Raw genomic sequence first — 17,308 nt, 5'->3', positions numbered from 1 at the left:
TACAAAATTTGTGTATCGATACTATTACATTAATTTTATGCTAATATAGTATATGCCTTTTTAGATGTTTACTACCTGCTAACAGATATGTTTAGGTAGAAATGATGTATATAGCTATTTCCCACCATTTAGATGCCATGAAGTTGCAGTGATTAAATAAATATTTGGTAAACTGGAATAACCTATTTTAAAGTGTTCTTTAAAAGGTACGCATAGGCCGGGTGCAGTGGCTCACGCCTGTAATCCCAGCACTTTGGGAGGCCGAGACGGGCGGATCACGAGGTCAGGAGAGCAAGACCATCCTGGCTAACACGGTGAAACCCCGTTTCTACTAAAAATACAAAAAATTAGCCTGGTGCGGTGGCGGGCGCCTATAGTCCCAGCTACACGGGAGACTGAGGCAGGAGAATGGCGTGAACTCGGGAGGTGGAGCTTGCAGTGAGCCGAGATTGCGCCACTGCACTCCAGCCTGGGCGACAGAATGAGACTCCCTCTCAAAAACAAAAACAAAAACAACAACAACAACAAAAAATTAGCCGGGCATGTTGGCGGACCCCTGTAGTCCCAGCTACTTGGGAGGCTAAGGCAGGAGAATGACTTGAACCCAGGAGGCAGAGCTTGCAGTGAGCCAAGACCGCACTACTGCCCTCCAGCCTGGGCAACAGAACAAGACTCCATCAAAAAAAAAAAAAAAGTTATGTTTGTATACATATGTGCACAGACACATAGATATTTGTGTATCTTCTTAAAGATTATATTTTATATGACTATTATATATTATGTGATATATTATTATACAACAATATATTCTATAAAACTATTTTTCTTCAATTTATTAAAATATTATTTTCATGTAATCCCAGCACTTTGGAAAGCTGAGGTGGAAGGATTGCTTGAGCTCAGGAGTTTGAGAACAGCCTGGGCAACATAGTGAGAGCCCATCTCATAAAAATTAAAAACATGTATATATTATTTTCAGTTTTATACTTGACAGGCTTTACAAGAATTTCAAGGAGGTATAAAAATAATGCAAATTGTCTGGAAGAACTCGTCCTCTCCTCTCCTTACTCTACCTGGCTACTGGGAAAAAGATTAGCTGATGGTGAGTGGTGAGTCACCATCACTCCATGTTCCTGGATGTTAAAAGCCACTCACACATGTGACTTCTATCTTTACAACACATGAAGTAGGAGAGGCCAGAATTCTGCTTCCAGCTAACTGGGAGAGGTAGTCTGTTCCCAAAGACTTAAAATATCCTCAGGTCAGGAGTTTCAAGGTCTACACTTAGAGGGAAGAACCAGGAAGTCCATAAAGTCATAGGTTTCAACCGCATCCTTCAATTTAGTATTTCTAACAACAACACTGGTATTTTGATATCCATCTCTTTAATACCTGCTTCTATTTCCAACTTGTTTAGTACTTCAAGAGGGAGATGAGGTTTAATTTAGTGCCTTCCCCAAGCCCAGCATTTAGGGATGCAGAGATAGTATGTATTTTAAGCATGTGCTGTAGTAGCCAATTGGAATCCAGAATGTTGTTGTTTATTTTCATTTTAATTTGACTACAGAATTGTTTATTTTAGGTCCTTTGATCCAATGCTAATTTAAATCATTTTCAATAGAACATTGTTTCTTTCCCTTCATGCGTTGAAACTCTAAATAATAAAAGATACCATCATTTACTTCAAAGTCCATATTCTCCAGGCATTATTTTTGAGCTTCACATAGGCTTAGAAGAAAAACTGATGAATAGTAGTGATGTGATGGTTGTGGAAGAAGTTGCATAGCTTAGATAGCTCAGGTTTTAAATCTCAGCTTTGCCTTATATTAACTGTGTGAACAGGTTAAAATGACTTTCATCTCTCTACACCTGTTTCCTTGTATGTAAAATAAGAATAACAAAAGAGTAGCTGGGAAGATTAGTGAGCTAAGACATGCACAGTGATTACCATGTCTCCTGCCATATACGCCTCAAAAATTTAGCTCTTATTATATTTGTTTGGTTCATAGTAGGTGAAGTATTAGGTAGAAAAACTGGGAATTCATTCCTTTCTTGATTAGAATGAATGACAATCCATTTGCAGAAAGCTGGAGAGAGACCTCTCCAGAAATAGAAAGAGGCAATGGCTCTGGAGAATTGAGAACTGACGGGAACTACGCTCCACAAAAGATAAGGAAATCAAAATGCCAAGAACAATATTTTGAGAAGAAGGGAAAACGAAAGAACAGAAAAATTATCAGTTATGTGGGGCGGGGGGGGAATCTGAAAGGAAAAATCTCGAAGAAAGGGGGACTAAAGAAGTATAAAGCTGATTATTCTATACTGATCTACCCATCAATGTGCTAATTAAGCAGTAAGCAGAAGAAGGTTACAGGATGGAAGTATGGATTCTTCCTGACCGTTCTTTACACAGTAGATGATTTCTCTACTTAATGACAAGAGCAATAGGCAATTGGAAAATGTCACTTAGCCAGCATGTCCAATTCCATCTTCTTTGACTTTCCTGGTGAAAGTTTTGTCTGTGTAGAGACCACATATTTTATTCTAGATACCGGGTTGACCATAGAGGTAAGACATGCAGTGCTTTGGAATTTGTAATTTTTTTTTTTTTTTTGATGGAGTCTCGCTCTGTCACCCAGACTGGAGTGCAGTGGCGCGATATCGGCTCACTGCAAGCTCCACCCCCCGGGTTCACGCCATTCTCCTGCCTCAGTCACCCGAGTAGCTGGGACAACAGGCGCCCACCACCACGCCTGGCTAATTTTTTGTATTTTTAGTGGAGACGGGGTTTCACCGTGTTAGCCAGGATGGTCTGGATCTCCTGACCTCGTGATCTGCCCGCCTCGGCCTCCCAAAGTGCTGGGATTACAGACGTGAGCCACCGTGCCTGGCCTGGGGTTTGTATTTTCTTAATTCTTTTGTTTGGTATTTTGCAGATTTGGGGAGAAAAAATTGGTGAGAAAAACAATATTATTAACATATATGAAAATTCAGCTGCTACCTTTTTTATGTAAAAAGAATTCAGCTTTTCAATTATACGCTTTCAGATATAATCTGTTGTTTCTATAGCATCATTAGTGGCAGTATTTAAAAGTCTCTAAGCTTGACAGTTCACTTCGACAAATGCAAAGAACAATGAGCACTGATTTTCAGGAAGATAATAAGAAGTAGTTTAAGAAAAAAATTGGCTTAATTTGAGTTTACAATAATCCAAAATTTTGCAAAGATTTATTTATTTATTTACGTATCATAGTGTGCTTTTGAATTAGACATTTCTTAGACTAACATGCTTATTTTCAGAGGATTACAAGGATGCAACAGACAACATTCCATTTGATGTACATAGTTGCGAATACATTTAACATTGAAAGTTTCAAGCACTTTCTTTTAGTATTTGAATTTTTCATTTCACTCTTTCTAGCAAGATAACTTAGAGATATGTATGAGAAATATAAAGTAAATGACAAAATAGAATGCTGTATGGAGAACAATTTGATGAAAATATAATTGATTCAGAGATTTTTGTTGAACAAATGAAACCAACGATTTTTTTCCCCATCAGAAACTAATTGCATTTCTTTCTTATTTCCTTGGAGATACATGTGGAATAAAATGTAATAAATACTGTACTTGTGTGTTTACTTCCCAGAATGTTCTCTTCAGAAAAAGTAATGATACCCTTTCATTGACATCATCCAAGTGATAATATACTTTTGTTTCTGTCATTGGAGTAATAATAACCTTTCAACCACATCACTGCACAGTGCTTCTTTCTTTTATCGTACATAATGCATAAAAATAAAGAGGGTATATTATTTCTTAAGGAAATAGGTTGTTATTTAAATAAATCCCAGGCATCAGAAAACTACAGTTCTTGCTGGTGTGTACTACAATTTCTATAGATACTTATAACTTTGTATAGAAATTTAATTTTAATATTCTTTTAATTGTCACATCATACTTAACTGCAGATCTCTGCTATTTCACATCTCAAAAATATGACTTAAAACCAGTTATAGTTGTTTATACCCCAATGATAAGGGATTAGAATATTTTTTTTTTCCAAATACTTTTTAGGCTAAGTTTCAAAGTCTGATTTGTATAAAATATTACTAGCACATAAATAGTTTGTTAATAAAACATCCAAGCATATGCTGATAGGTGAATTTGCTATAATTTAATAAAGGCTAACACTACTCATAGTGAGAATTTAAACTTTTTCTCTCAGAATACATTATTCATTTAAATGAACCCACAGGTTTAATGTAAAACATTTGATATATATTTAATACGATCCTTTACAATTGTTTCCTAGCATAATAAATTGAATATGGTGTGAAACAAATTACAATTGTTTCCTAGCATAATAAATTGAATATGGTGTGACTTTGTTTTTTTTACTTAGTATCTCAAGTTTGAAGAATATAAGTTCTTTATGTTTTTGCTTAAGTTTGATTTACTTTATCATTAATCATAATAATAGGATTTGCGCTAGATGATGGAAATCTAAACAGTGTTACTTGGCATAATAAGAAAAGTGAACTACATATTGAATGTTTAAAATGAAGAACTAATCTTAAACTAATCAGATTGTTTCATGATGCAGACAGCAATCTCAGGAAATAGACTTAGTGGAATTTTCTGACAATTAAGTATAAAATTTTACATGCTTTAAGTAAATATTTCTAAAATAAGTGTCTATTTCTGGTCTCATTCCATGCTCCAAAGAGTTTCATCTGAGCTTAACAATGTTGGTTTGAAGGCATGCTTGTAAATAGAGGGCAGAGATGTTACCTCTATTTTCAGATTTCTACTATTGCAAACAGTCTCTAAGTTAAAGCCAAAGTTGTCTATTTTATTGGAACAAGGAAAGCCTGATTAAAGCTTTTTTCAGAATACATATTCACTCAGCAGAGCAAGAAAACAACTTCAAGACTGACATAGCTGTTCTAAAAGTCATCTTTTGGTTTTATTGTTGGAAAGAGGGATTGTTCATCAAATCACTGATAATAAGAGTGCTTAGATAACACTGTTACTTAGTTGGTGTTACTTAGCATGCCAAATCTCTTTCTATACATATTAAAAGTGATAAGTTGTTCTCAGCTAAGACTGTCTAATAATTTTTTTTCTGGTAAGATCTTTATTGAGATATAATTCACAAACCATACAATTCACCCATTGAAATTGTACAGTTCAATGGTTTTTACTATATTCACAGTTAACGCAATCATCACTGCAATCAATTTTAGAACATTTTCATCACTCCAAGAAGAAATCTCATATCTATTAGCAATCACTCCTCATTTCCTCCTAAACACCCCTCAGCCAACCTCTCAGCTCTAGGCAACCACTAATTTACTTTCTGTCTGTATATATTTGGCTATTGTAGACATTTAATATAATTGAAATTATATAGTATGTGGTCTTTTGTGACTAGTTTCTTTCACTTGTCATAGTGTTTTCAAAGCTCATCCATGTTGTAGTATATATCAGTAGTATTTCAATACGTTTTATTGACAAGTGATATTCCATCATGTGTATATACCACATTTTATTTAACTCTTCATCAGCTAAGGACATTTGGGTTGTTTTCGCCCTTTGGCAATTATGAATAATGTCACTATGAACATTTGTGTACACATTTTTGAGTAGATATATGTTTTCACTTCTCTTTGATATATGCCAAGGAGTGGAATTGCTGGATTATATAGTAACTCTATGATTACTCCTTTGAGGAACTGCTGGACTGTTTTGTAAAGAGATTGTGCCATTTTTCATTCCCATGAGTGGTATATGGGGATTCCACTTTCTACATGTCACCAACACTTTGTTATTATCTGTCTTTTTTTTATTATGGCCATACTGATGGGGGTGAAGTAGTATTTCACTGTGGTATTATGGAAGTAGTATTTCATTGCCTTACCTTTCCTTAATGATGTTGACATTCATCTTTCAGTGCTTTATTGGCTGTTTGAATATCTTCTAAGATAAATGTCTATTCAGATTCTTTGCCTATCTAAAAAATTGTGTTGTCTTTTTATTGTTATAATAAGAGATCTTTATATATTATTTTATCAATTTTGCTTTGTGTGGCTTACTAAGATAAAAAACTCGTGTTTGCAATTAATAAATTCAATTGTTAGCAAAATTATTAAAACAATAAATTATAATTTTTTGTCCACCTGAAATAGGGAAACTAATTTGACTCGACTTTTCTTTCAATTGTTGTGGAGTCTGGTTGACTACCAAATTTTGTGAATCTTAGTATTTTACCCAGTAAAAAGCTTATTAAATAACAGGATGTACTGATTAGAGGTTACTTTCAAGAAATTAAATATTTTTTTTGTCTTCAGAAGGAGTTCTCCTTTTGGAAAGATACTATATGAATAAAGAAGTAAATTTTTATGTACATTTTTTTAAGTGCATCTCAGTTTTTTTTTTAAAGGAACATTTGAATTTTAGCATTTGAGCAGCTATCTTTCCTTCTTTCAAAATTTTCTCATTATCCTTTCCCTGTACATATTATTATTTATAGGCTGCAAATGAGACCTAAAAGAACATAAATAGTTTTCTATTTCAAAAGAAACAATCACCTCCATGTCTCACTTTCATATCTTTAAATAAGATAAAAGTAAAAGTCATGGTTGCCCCCTTGGTTTTGCTAGTCTGAACCATTATCCAAGCACACTGTGGTAGAGATATAATAAGCCTGCTTTGCATAGAAGATCAGTTAGGAACAACCAAGGCTTGGGGAAGAAATCAGTTGCCACTAAAATGTCAAAGTATCAAGTATTTCTGCATGTGTAACTAGAGGAAATGGAGAAGACAGCAGTGCTTCTGATGAGGCCCAAGGTCTCTGGCATTTGAAAGAAAGGTGACAGCTGTTGATGGTCACTTTCTTTGGGTCTCCTTCCTTGGGTCAGGATTGTACATGAAAGTCGCTTTAGATACATTGGCCAGAATGTGTGTAGCCTAACACAAATGTGACCTTCTTTTTATGAAAGGAAGAAATTCTTGGGAGATATAACTGAAAATTATCATCCCAATTTACAAACTCACTGGACAATATGAATTTCTCTTAGGGCTCCTGGTGTATTTCTGTCAGATAATAAGTCTTTGCCATGAAAACAAAAATGAAATGGACTGTAAAACTGAACAGGCTGGGCTCAGTTATAGATTTGATTGTTTGGCTATATGCAGGGAACCAGCATTTAAAATATAATTCCAACTTTAATCTGAAATAAAGCAAAGTCTGAATGTATGGCATAGCTTAATGATAAAATAAGCTCATAAATGTCTATAAATGCATTTATAAATATATGAAAAGATTTTTAAAGTAGATACAATTCTTTGTCACAAATACAGATATGATTCTAAATATCATCAAGCTTCTGCTAACAAAAAGATGCAAATGAAAGTCATGATCCAAAAGCTGGGCGTAGTAATAATTCTGGTATCTGGTTTGAGTTTTAGTTCCTTTCGTAGCTGTCAGCAAAATCATCCCCTGAACTTCTCACTCTTATGCCTACCCGTCTTTATTTTAACTCATAGACAAGCAGTTGGAATTTTACTATTTAACAGCCAAGCCCTGCGGCAGGATAATAAGTAACAGTCCACTAACATGAATGCAGAGAAAAGCATATGTTAGGCCAGGAGGGATGAAAATTGTCCACAAAGAAGAAAAAAAAAATAGAAAAAGCAAATAAGACAGAAAGAAAAAGATAAATAAAACCTTAAGGGCCAGAATTTTCTGTTTACAAATATGCTCTCCTTTAGCCTAGGTTTTACAAGTGGGTGACTGCATTTTGTAGTGTTAGTAAATCATGACTGCTTAACCATGCATTTTAAGCTATTAAATTAAGTTACCAACAGCCAATCCCCCAAAACTTATATGCATGAAAAGACATAAAAATATAATAAAACAATAAAGAAAATTTCCTATTTAAAATTTAATGCTGATATGATTAAAAACATATATCAACAGCTTAAAGGCAATCAGACTTCATAATCAAGGAGTAGGCGTGTTATAATAAAAACAAGCTCTAGTTTCATTTCTGGTGCAGGTTTAATTTATTATTATTTTTTAAAAAGCTGAAAATGGTAGGAGGTGATTCATTTGTTTGGATTGAGGACTACATCTGGTTCAGAGTTAATAGTCGTCTAAAAGTAAAGTATCATTTGAGAAGGCTTAGGGGTATGCCCGAAGTTTTAACTTTTACATCATTTGCTAATGTGCTAGCTATCTGGAAGCTATTAAATTAGAATATTTGATTTTGCTGAGATTAAAAAGAAGTATTAGACTCATAGTTAATTTTTTGTGCAGAAAGCTTCCATTATATTCTGCAAAGTTTTAAACATCCAATGTAACAGCCTGTTTTTGTTTTTTATACTTTAGGAAATGTTCTTCAATTTGCCATATAGGAAATTAAAAAGTATAACATTTGAAGTAGGTTAATGTTCTGAGCTTATGTTTTACAAAGCTTTGAATATTAAAACTCCATGGTTTAAATAATTTCATGGTTAATATTTGTTCTGTATAAATTCACTGGTTTCCTCTACTATGACACGTTAAATTCCAGAGAACCTATATCTGAAGAAGAATTAGTTGTAACAAAAGTATTTCTTTTTTATCTTTCTCTAATGGGAAGATCCATATAGTATAGGAAATTGTGAGAATACTAATGAATTACTCAGAAATAAACTAAAACTGTGAAAAAAGTAAGGAAGTTAGAGTTGAGAGAATGTCAAGATCACCAATGGATTTAGACTCAATTGTGTATTAGGCACATTTAAGTCTACGTACATTGTTGGTCATTTATAAGTTTTTAGACTGCAATTTTTAATATCTGGTTTTCTCTTCATTTTCCTTTCCTAAAATTATTTCCTCTTCTTTCTTTTCATTTTTTCCTTTATTCTTTGTTTCCCAGGGAAATTATTTTCTAGCACAGCAAGACGTGATCTGCTTGCTGAGGAGCAATTGCACGCTGAGGAGGATTTTAAGATGCTGATGTTTTTCTATTTAGTTTTGCAGGCTCAGGGCACACATGTATGAGTGTGTGGAGTGTGTGTACATATCAAAGAAGTTTTTATTCTAAGACAATTTTGAATATAAGTTTGAATTTATTACCTTTCTCTTTTGCCTAGTATGTTATACAAATTCTACACAGTTTTAGAGCCAAATTACAGCAATCAGTTCACAATCCCTGAGATCATATTCTTTTCTCAAAATTTCTTATTTATTTGAAATGACTATATTGACTTATTTTAACTGAAATATAGTCACAAACAGATCCTCTTGTAATACTTTTCTCAAGGTTCCAGCTGAGAAACTGCAAATATGAAAATACAACTAACTTCTTCAACTGCTTATTAAATATCATCTTTGTTTACAGTTCAAGATCAACTTCTTTGGGACAGGCAACTTTCTACTTATGTATGAGATTTTTAAAAATATTACTTATGATTGTTTTGGTGTACGAAGGATCCTGTCACCGAGGTAGTAAGCATAGTATCCAGCCAAAGCTCAGCAACATGCAAATTACCCATGTAACAAACCTACACACATGTACCCTCAGAACCTAAAAGTCAAAAAATAAAAATAAAACATGTATGCCAGTAATTTATTCTTTTAAAAAAAAATGACTGTTTATAAATTTTGGAAATAATTTTCCACTGCAACAGCATTAAAAGAATGGGCCTTGGTCCAAGAATAACCCCTAAACTGGTTGTTTATCTCATAATAAAGCTGAATTGTGGAAATCTAGAATCTAACTTCAATACATTGTTTTCAGGGGAAAAAAATGGTTGGGAATACTCTTAATTTATTGATTTTTCTAATTTACCAGAATTTTGCTCTCCATGTGCAATCCAATTCTTACCTCTGGATGCATGACTTCATAGGGAAAAAAAAATGTTCATTTCTGGCTCGCCACAATTTCATGCTCATTTTAACTGAGCCCTTATCAGTGCCCTTCTGTTTGAATTTATCTGTTGCTGGTTCTCTAACAAAATATCCAAAGAAGTAGCTGCCATGGATTTTTTATCTTTCCAATTCCATATTCCCTTCCTTCTCAACTTCCATTTGTATTCCTCATCAAATGATTATTCTCTCTGTTGATTTGAAAAGATTTAGGGCACTTTCCCTCCTCCGCAGCTTGTCAACTTGTGGTTTCCTTTGATTTCAGAGAAAGAGATGATTCTACTATAAAACCAACCTATCTCTCTGTCCTTGACCCAGCTTTCCCTGTTTCATAAGAGATATTATTTTTATAGATATTCCTTTCTAGTCTTTACATACACATTTGTTCCTTCATCCCCCTCTGGCTACTGTCCTCTTTCCTCTTTTCCTTTAGTGAAAAATATCTTCCATGTCCCTTGCATCTCTATCACCCTGGATGTAAGTCCATTTAATTGTTTTCTCTTTGTTCCCTTTCTATGAGAATTCTCAAGATCAACTTTGTATCAGCTCTAGCAGCCACATATTCACTCAGTCTGGTTAATTCTTTAGTGCACTTCACAACTTAAAACTGCTTTTTCCTTGACTTCTGGGAAAGTACATTATATTGCCCCACAATACTCAGATTCTTCTCTTCCTACCACCTAAATGCTCAGTCTTTTTCATATATTCTTTTTCACTCCTCTGTGTGTTTTCTCTACTAAATATGAAATCTCAGCGATCTCATCTACCCCATTATTGCGACTCTCCCTTCTATGTGAAAAAGCACAAAATAATAATCATTTCCCATTTTCAAAGAGCTTTTCCTTGGATACTTATATTTAATCTTTAATAAGAATTTATGAGGTAGATATACCCATTACACAGACTACCAAATTCACATTTTCAGTTTCCTACTAATCTGGTCATTCTCCATAAGTCAACAAGACATTTACTACACTTAGGCATTCACTATGGTGTAGTACCATATCAAAAATTAAGTCTATGGTCTTTTTATGCCCCGTCCAGTATCCCTTCTCAACTTTCCTATTGGGATTAAATTGGCCAGGCTACTGGCCAAGTCTGTTCGTTCAAAGTCTTAAGAGTAAACTTCATTTCAAACAGTAGAGGCTTCCAATGGGATGAACTTGGATTATTAACTATTGGTGACCCTCCCCATTGTCAACTCATCCTTTAGAAGCCCACTCAAATGCCACCTCCTTCAAGAGTCACCCGCTTATCCCAGTGTTCCTAGGAACATTTTCACAACTCTGTTTCTGTGGCACGTTTTGTCCCCATCCTGATATTGCTAAATAGTGTGGCTGTCAGAGCTCTGGTTCTTGGGTCAGACAGCCTTGTGCTCCAGTTTTTGTGCTGTCACTTACGAGGTGGATGACTTGTTGCAAGTCACCTTTTTAAAGCTTCATTTTTCCATATTGGTACACAGTGTTCCTGATCATAATGCCTAGTTTGTGGGATGTTTAAAAAGATTACATCAGATAATCATATGCAGAACTGGAACACACTAAGTGCTCAAAAAATTGTCAGCTAACTCACTTTCCAAAACGTAATATTCTGAACACATACAGAACCTGACTTTTAAGATCCAGTTCCTGGTTTTGTGCCCGAGGCTTTACAATGCTGTGATGCTGTGATCTGGTCATGACTCAGAATACTTTGATTATCTCTGCTATACAATGGGATGAGTTATAATTTAAATAAGTATTTGTAGGGCTGGATGCGGTGGCTCATGCCTATAATCCCAGCACTTTGGGAGGCTGAGGCGGGTGGATCACTTGAGGTCAGGAATTTGAGACCAGCCTGGCCAACATGGTGAAACCCTGTCTCTACTAAAAATACAAAATTAAGCTGGGCATGGTGGTGGGTACCTGTAATCCCAGCCACTCAGGAGGCTGAGGCAGGAGAATCACTTGAACCCAGGAGGCGGAGATTGCAGTGACCCAAGACCGCAACAATGCACTCCAGTCTGGGTGACACAACGGGACTCCATCTAAAAAAAAAAAAAAATTGTGGGATAGATGAAAAAAATTTCTATAAAGATGTTCACAAACTATAAGATTCTTGCTAAATTGTAAGCAATGATTAAAATCAAACATCTGAACAGCAGAATCTGGTTTTGTACATCTTTGCATTTTGTATGTTACATGACCAAAAACAGAGTGGCTTATATTAAAAACATTTAGTTATTTGTTGATTGAATTTACTTTGATGTCAATCCTCCGTTTCTTATATATATGCACTTTCCAAATCCTATTGACCAAAAAAAAGAAAAATCTCATCTTCATTATTTTACCCCATAACCCAAAGCCACTCCTCTAATCAGACCCCAACTCCCTTTAAGAATAACCATAAGTGGCCGGGCGCGGTGGCTCAAGCCTGTAATCCCAGCACTTTGGGAGGCCGAGACGGGTGGATCATGAGGTCAGGAGATCGAGACCATCCTGGCTAACACGGTGAAACCCCGTCTCTACTAAAAAATACAAAAAAAACTAGCCGGGTGAGGTGGCGGGCGCCTGTAGTCCCAGCTACTCGGGAGGCTGAGGCAGGAGAATGGCATGGACCCGGGAGGCGGAGCTTGCAGTGAGCTGAGATCGGGCCACTGCACTCCAGCCTGGGAGACAGAGCAAGACTCTGCCTCAAAAAAAAAAAAAAAAAAAAAGAATAACCATAAGTGTCTCCTACTTGGCCCCATACCTCCAGCTTTTAACTCTATTAATCCATTTGTTACAATGATATGCAATAAATAATCTTCTGTAGACACTCATTTGACCATGCCCTTCCCTTGTTTAAGAACTTGCAATGACTTGCTTTTCCCTAGCACAGCAAAGCTAAATTTCTCCCTTGAATTTTAAAATCCTCCATCTGTTTCTACTCTTCCTATGCAATATTATTTTCCATTATTCCTTAACAAGCTTCCACTGTCCTACTGAGACAGGTATATTTTTTGTCTCTAGTAAACTAGGCCCTGAAGATAAAAATTTGCATAAAATATTCAGTAGCATGTTCCTTATTTTGCTCTCACCTTCTATGCTTTTACACATGCTATTTATGTCTCCTGGAATGCCTTCTCCTTTCCCATCATCTGACATACAGTTACCTAAACTCCATGACCCAATAAATATTTTTTCTCCCCTGTCAACTATTTCTTCATGAATCTCCTCCTACTCTTAACGTTGTTACATAGTCTCTAAAAATAATCTAAAATAGATGATTTAGTCATGTGGAGTAAGATTCAGAAGGTATCCCAGGCCATGTAGTTAAAGTCTCTTAACTTCAGCAACGCACCTCCCAGATTCCCTCCTTCTCCCAGAGATGTTCTATATGTAAACAAAATATTACATATATTCTTCCCTTATCTCTCTTTCTCCCCTCTTTTTAGTGCAAATGATGGAGGGAGTAACAAAGCTGTCCCTAAAGATATCACATTTATGCAGAAACCTGAAAGAAATGATTGAGCATGTCAGGTAAGGATCAGGGGAAAGAAGATTCCAGGCAAAGTAAACAGTAATTGCCAAGTCCTTCAGATGGCAGCAAGCTTGTACTCCAGGGAGAATAAGCTGGACTGCGTTGTCTGAATGGAGGGTAAGGAGGAGATTGTGGCACAGGAGGATGGGAAGGTAGGAGGGATCAAACCAAGGAGAGTAAACTAACCCATGGGAAGTTTGGAATTTATTCTAAACTTGATGAAAATCTATTATAGAGTTTTGTGGCGAGCATGCTGTGAAATATTCATATTCTAAAATGACCGTGTGGATGCTCTGTTGGGATTTTTCAATAGGCAAATATAAATAAGCAGGGAAGATATTTATGGATCTTAGAAAAAGATTTTAAAACTCCATAAAAAACCTGTAAAAACACTTTTCTAAACTGCCTGTGACATTTCAAATCAATTGCAATTACAAATTACTTAGAAATTAATGACGTTAAGATTACTATATATTAAAACCCATAGAATATAAACATAGTGGTACTTGGTGGGAGGACATTCATAACAGGAGATGTATTTTTGTTTTTTAATGTTGAAGGTAAGTAACTAAAAAGCAACCAATCAAAAGTATAAGGATTAACAAAGTAAGGTAAAATAATTTGGTAGAAAGGATGAAACAAACTATAAACAGGAATTAAATATAAATACAATTAAAATTGGCAAATTTGAAGAAGAAAAAGAGAAGATGCACGAATGCCTATTGTGGGTAACTCTTCGTGAGGGTGGTTCAGCTCAAAATTCCACCTTTTCTGGGACTGGTTTCTAATGTATAGCAACTGATGCTTTGTAGCTCAATGTATGATTTGTAGTCCTATCCAAGTAACTGTGATTCATAGAGGAAGGATTAGTGAACTCACCTCAACCCGGTGGTCCAGTTTGGGCTAGATTTTCCTGGAAAATTGACATTTAAAATCGTTAAGAAAAAGAGAGTGGTTAGAGCATACAGCAGTGGTCATTTAGGGATGTGCCTCCGCTGGTACGTGTAGTAGGCACTCCAAATGTTACTTGCATTCATAGATATTTTAGAAAGCTTGTCCAACCTGCAGCCCATGGGCCATCTGTGGCCCTGGATGGCTTTGAATGTGGTCCAAGACAAATTCATAAACTTTCTTAAAACATTATGAGATGATTTTGTGATTTTTTTTTAAAGCTCATCAGCTATCATTAATGTATGTTTTGTGTGGCCCAAGACAATTCTTCTGATTTGGCCCAGGGAAGTCGAAAGATCGGACACCTCTGCCAGGGAGGTTCTATATTCACATTATTCATACGTACATTAGCCTAAAATCCATCTGTTTGAAAAGAGTTCAATTTTTAAAAATTATACTTTTCTCCCATTCATTTTCATAGTAACCTTTTCCTTCTTTACAAGAGGGAGGCATATGTGTCCATCAGTATTCTTGAGTATTACAATGGTGCTTTGTATTAGTGTGTAAAACTTACCAGACTGCCAAACAATGGACAAATAGAAATATCGATGTTGGTGCTGAGAAAGTGAATGCCTAATGACTGGGTAACAAATCCTCTTGCAAATCAGGGGATTTCTTTTTCACTGAATTAAATAAAATTTAAAGAGAACCTAATAGAATTTCTATTGATTAATCTTTAAAAATATTTTTGAAGAAATATCACTAAGTAATTTTTGTTATATACCCAATAATGAATTCAAAGAACTGAATACCATGGCTATATCAAAACTCCTTCTAGGACCTATTGTTACTTTATGTGAACAAGCTTTCTTAGCACTTGCATCTATGACAATGAAAATAGGGATTATATGGATGCTGAACTCTATTTCAATTGACAATAGTAACATTCATCAATGAATATGTGAATTAATAGAAAAAATAAGTGAGAAATCAGTAAAGCTTCAGTTCCATCTATTTCATTAAGAAATACATTTTCAATTAAAGTTTACATTTTCATGATTGAAAAATCATCAACATTTGCAAATTTATTAAGTCACCTGCATACAACTAATAATTATAGAAATAATTTAGTCCAGAAAAAAGTAATTCAATACTTAGAAACTTATAATCAAAGGAAATTAAACTTTAGTTTATATAATTTTCTTTTTCTTTTTTCTTTTTCTTTTTTTTTTTTTTTGAGGCAGAGTCTCCCTCTGTCGCCCAGGCTGGAGTGCAGTGACGTGATCTTGGCTCACTGCAAGCTCTGCCTCCCGGGTTCACGCCATTCTCCTGCCTCAGCCTCCCGAGTAGCTGGGACTACAGGTGCCCACCACCATGCCCAGCTAATTTTTTGTATTTTTAGTAGAGGCAGGGTTTCACTGTGTTGGCCAGGATGGTCTCGATCTCCTGACCTCGTGATCCGCCCGTCTTAGCCTCCCAAAGTGCAGGGATTACAGGCGTGAGCCACCGTGCCTGGCCAAGATTATATAATTTTCTTGTAAAAATATGTTAAAAGATAATAGAAGATGCCCAAACATAAAAAATATATATTATCTTAGTATAAAGTTTTATGGGGCAAGTGAAAGATAAATAAAAAGAAAAGAATTATGTAAAATTTTTACTTACAAAGAAAAGACTTTTTAAAAATGGATTGTAGTGGGTGTCAAATTATTATGGTATTTAGATTCCCACTACATACAATTTAAAGTGACATGACAGTTTTATTTTTAACGTTATATATTTGCAATAAGAAGAAAGGTATCTTTTGTAACTTCCTATATTTATAACGAAAATTTTAGTTCCCAACCTAAAAATTCATATACAGATGTATAAGAAAATGTCTGGAGACTTGTTCTAGAGAGAAGACCTACCCCTGAAACTTGTGCTGCAGAGGTCTTACAAAAGAACTTCCTTCTTTCACAAAGTAAAGAGTTAGATTTACAATTGAAAGAACCTAAAGAATCGCCAGCTTTTTGTTGGTATGAGTTAAGAACACAGGCTTTGAGTTCGAACTCTTATTAGGCCACTTGTTCTCTGTCTGATATCAGATAAGCAACATAATGATTTACCACTCAATTTCCTCATCTGAAAAATGGGAAAAAATGTAGTACCTATCTCAAAAGGAGATTATGAGAGTTAAATTAATACAGTGCCTGACATAGAGATCCAAAATAGTAGTATTGTTATTACGATAAAGAAATGGACTCTAAAAATACGAACAGCAGAGAAAATGTTAGAATATTTTAAACAAATGTTTGACAAAATAACTGAAAAACTGGATTACTGAATTTGCCTTTAAGAAAATACATATACAGATTTTGACTCAACTAAAGAAGAAAACCTGAACAGAGCAACAATTATAGAAGAAGCCAGCACCTAAGAAAGATACCAGGAATAGATGATTTTATAACCAGGCTCTTCTGAACCTTTAGAAAAGAGAAAATTCTTAAGTTTTTAATAACTGGTTCTGAAAACAGAACAGGATGGAAATCTTATTTCTATATTGACACTAGCAAACCACTGATAAGCTAAACCTCTCCCAGAAAGGAATCATTCATATATACACACACACTCATGACAAATCTTACTTATAAAATATGATTTCAAAATCAAAGTTTTCTTCAAGAATATAGCCATGCTTATGCATTAGAGAAACTATTGTGATAATGGGATAGAAAAATAGAAGCCACAACAAAACACCACATCACCTACTTATATGAAGAGTCACTGACCTGAGAAATAGAGACATATAGGATATTCTAGATGGGGAAACTCAGTATTTTACAGCTAGTAATTGTCCTTAAATTAATCTATATATTGAATGTGATTCAAACAAAATTTTCAATAGAATCTTGAATCTCGATTTTATCTGAATCAATGTTTGCAAAGGAATGGGCACTCTCAGTCATGCTTGTTGGGAGTGGTGTTTCCTGCATTGGAGGGGGGCTAGTATGGCAT

At 35.0% G+C, this 17,308-nt stretch overlaps 1 protein-coding gene across 1 annotated transcript in view; it reads left to right on the top strand.

Moving 5' to 3' along the window:
- Positions 1-13,397: 13,397 nt before the first annotated feature.
- LAMA2 (laminin subunit alpha 2) overlaps positions 13,398-17,308 on the top strand; it is a 772,685-nt gene continuing 768,774 nt past the window's right edge. The window contains exon 1 of the mRNA XM_050788287.1: positions 13,398-13,419. Coding sequence (XP_050644244.1) covers positions 13,413-13,419 — 7 coding nt within the window. The 5' untranslated portion in view covers positions 13,398-13,412. The remainder of the gene's footprint in view (positions 13,420-17,308) is intronic.

This window comes from Macaca thibetana, chromosome 4, assembly GCF_024542745.1.
Source record: "Macaca thibetana thibetana isolate TM-01 chromosome 4, ASM2454274v1, whole genome shotgun sequence".
In the NCBI taxonomy this organism is placed as follows: Eukaryota; Metazoa; Chordata; class Mammalia; order Primates; family Cercopithecidae; genus Macaca; species Macaca thibetana.
The sequence above is the reverse complement of the archived record's forward strand: the minus strand, read 5'-3'. Positions and strand labels throughout refer to the sequence as shown.